The sequence below is a fragment of the Cryptomeria japonica genome, chromosome 7 (genome assembly GCF_030272615.1).
Source record: "Cryptomeria japonica chromosome 7, Sugi_1.0, whole genome shotgun sequence".
Taxonomy (NCBI): Eukaryota; Viridiplantae; Streptophyta; class Pinopsida; order Cupressales; family Cupressaceae; genus Cryptomeria; species Cryptomeria japonica.
Genome location: NC_081411.1, coordinates 851,497,738 through 851,499,093, shown reverse-complemented (window position 1 = coordinate 851,499,093; position 1,356 = coordinate 851,497,738). Strand labels below are relative to the sequence as shown.

The window sequence follows — 1,356 nt, the reverse complement described above, 5'->3', positions numbered from 1 at the left end:
ACTCACAAAAGGCATTTTGAACCTTGAACTTTTTAACAAAAAATTGAACCCGTTCAAAACTTAAAAGTTCACAAAAAAAAGTGCACTTGTTCACATGACAACGAAGACCACGAATGACTCTCTTCTAAACGCACTTTGAACCTTGAACCATTTGAACTTTTTAGAAAGAGTTCAACGGTTCAAGTTCAAAGGAAAACAAACGACCCGACAAAAGTAAAGGCACAAAGGGCAACCAGTGAGTATGAACACTCAAAAGAGAAAAAAATGTGGGGAGGGACTAACATCGGCTTTGACTAGGGACTAGAATTGTGGAGGAACTAGAAATGAACTCCAGAATCCCTTGTTTTGCAAGCAGACTTTATTTAAAGACTCAAACAGAAGCTAAACAGAAAAGACACACAATTGCAAATCAACAAAACACTATATACAAAACCACGAGGGACTCTCGTTTACAATTGATATAATTTCAAATCTTGACCAATATAGATCAGAGGAAGAACAATATCATCCAGATATGCAAGTTTGAAAGAATTCGGTCCTTTTACCTCATTAATCAAGAATGGTCCTTTCCAGAGTGATTCAAACTTGGCGTGCGCTCCCTTGGGCTCTCTTCTTCTGTCCCAGAGCAGTACCTGATCACCTAGCATGAACTTCCGCAGCCTTGCTCGCTTGTAAAATATCCTCTTCACCCTCATCTGGTGTTCTGTTATCCGGTCCACTAGTTTTTCCCTTTCTTCATCAATTCTCATCAAGTGCATAATCCACTTTTCTAAATAATTATGGAAATAAGCGTCTTCAATGACAGTTTGTAGCTTAGTAGCTACCAGCTCCAAAGGAAGTGCTACCTGAGCGCCTGCACCATAAACCAGTTCAAATGGAGACATCCCAATTGCCCTCTTTGGCGATGTATGGTCAGCCCAAAGGGCTTCATACAATTTTTTATGCCAAACCTTAAAGTTTTCACTCACTATTTTTTTCATGATATTAATGAGGTTTTTATTATTGGATTCAGCCTGACCATTTCCCTAAGAATAATAATCAAATGAGTGAGTGAGGGAGATCCCATGGTCATAGCAGAATAAAGAGATTTCGGCAGAAGAGAAATTAGTAGCATTGTTAGCCACAATTTTTAGTGGGACCCCAAATCGAACTAGGATGTTCTCTTTCAGAAAATTACAACCTCTGAGGATGTTTTTCGTACCGGAATGGCCTCAACCCATTTAGTGAAATAGTCTGTAGTTGTCAATATATGGGTGTGTCCTGCACTAGAGGTGGGTGTCAAGGGACCAATGAAATCTAGACCCCATTGCTTGAAAGGTTCATCCACAACCACGGGTTGGAGTGGCAATGTTGTGA

General features: G+C 39.8%; 1 protein-coding gene across 1 annotated transcript; it reads right to left on the bottom strand.

Annotated features, from left to right (window-relative positions):
• Positions 1-449: 449 nt before the first annotated feature.
• Positions 450-980, bottom strand: LOC131028930 (uncharacterized). The gene has a single exon (XM_057959303.2). The coding sequence runs from the start codon at positions 978-980 to the stop codon at positions 450-452; it is 531 nt and encodes a 176-aa protein (XP_057815286.2).
• Between the last annotated feature and the right edge of the window lie 376 nt (positions 981-1,356).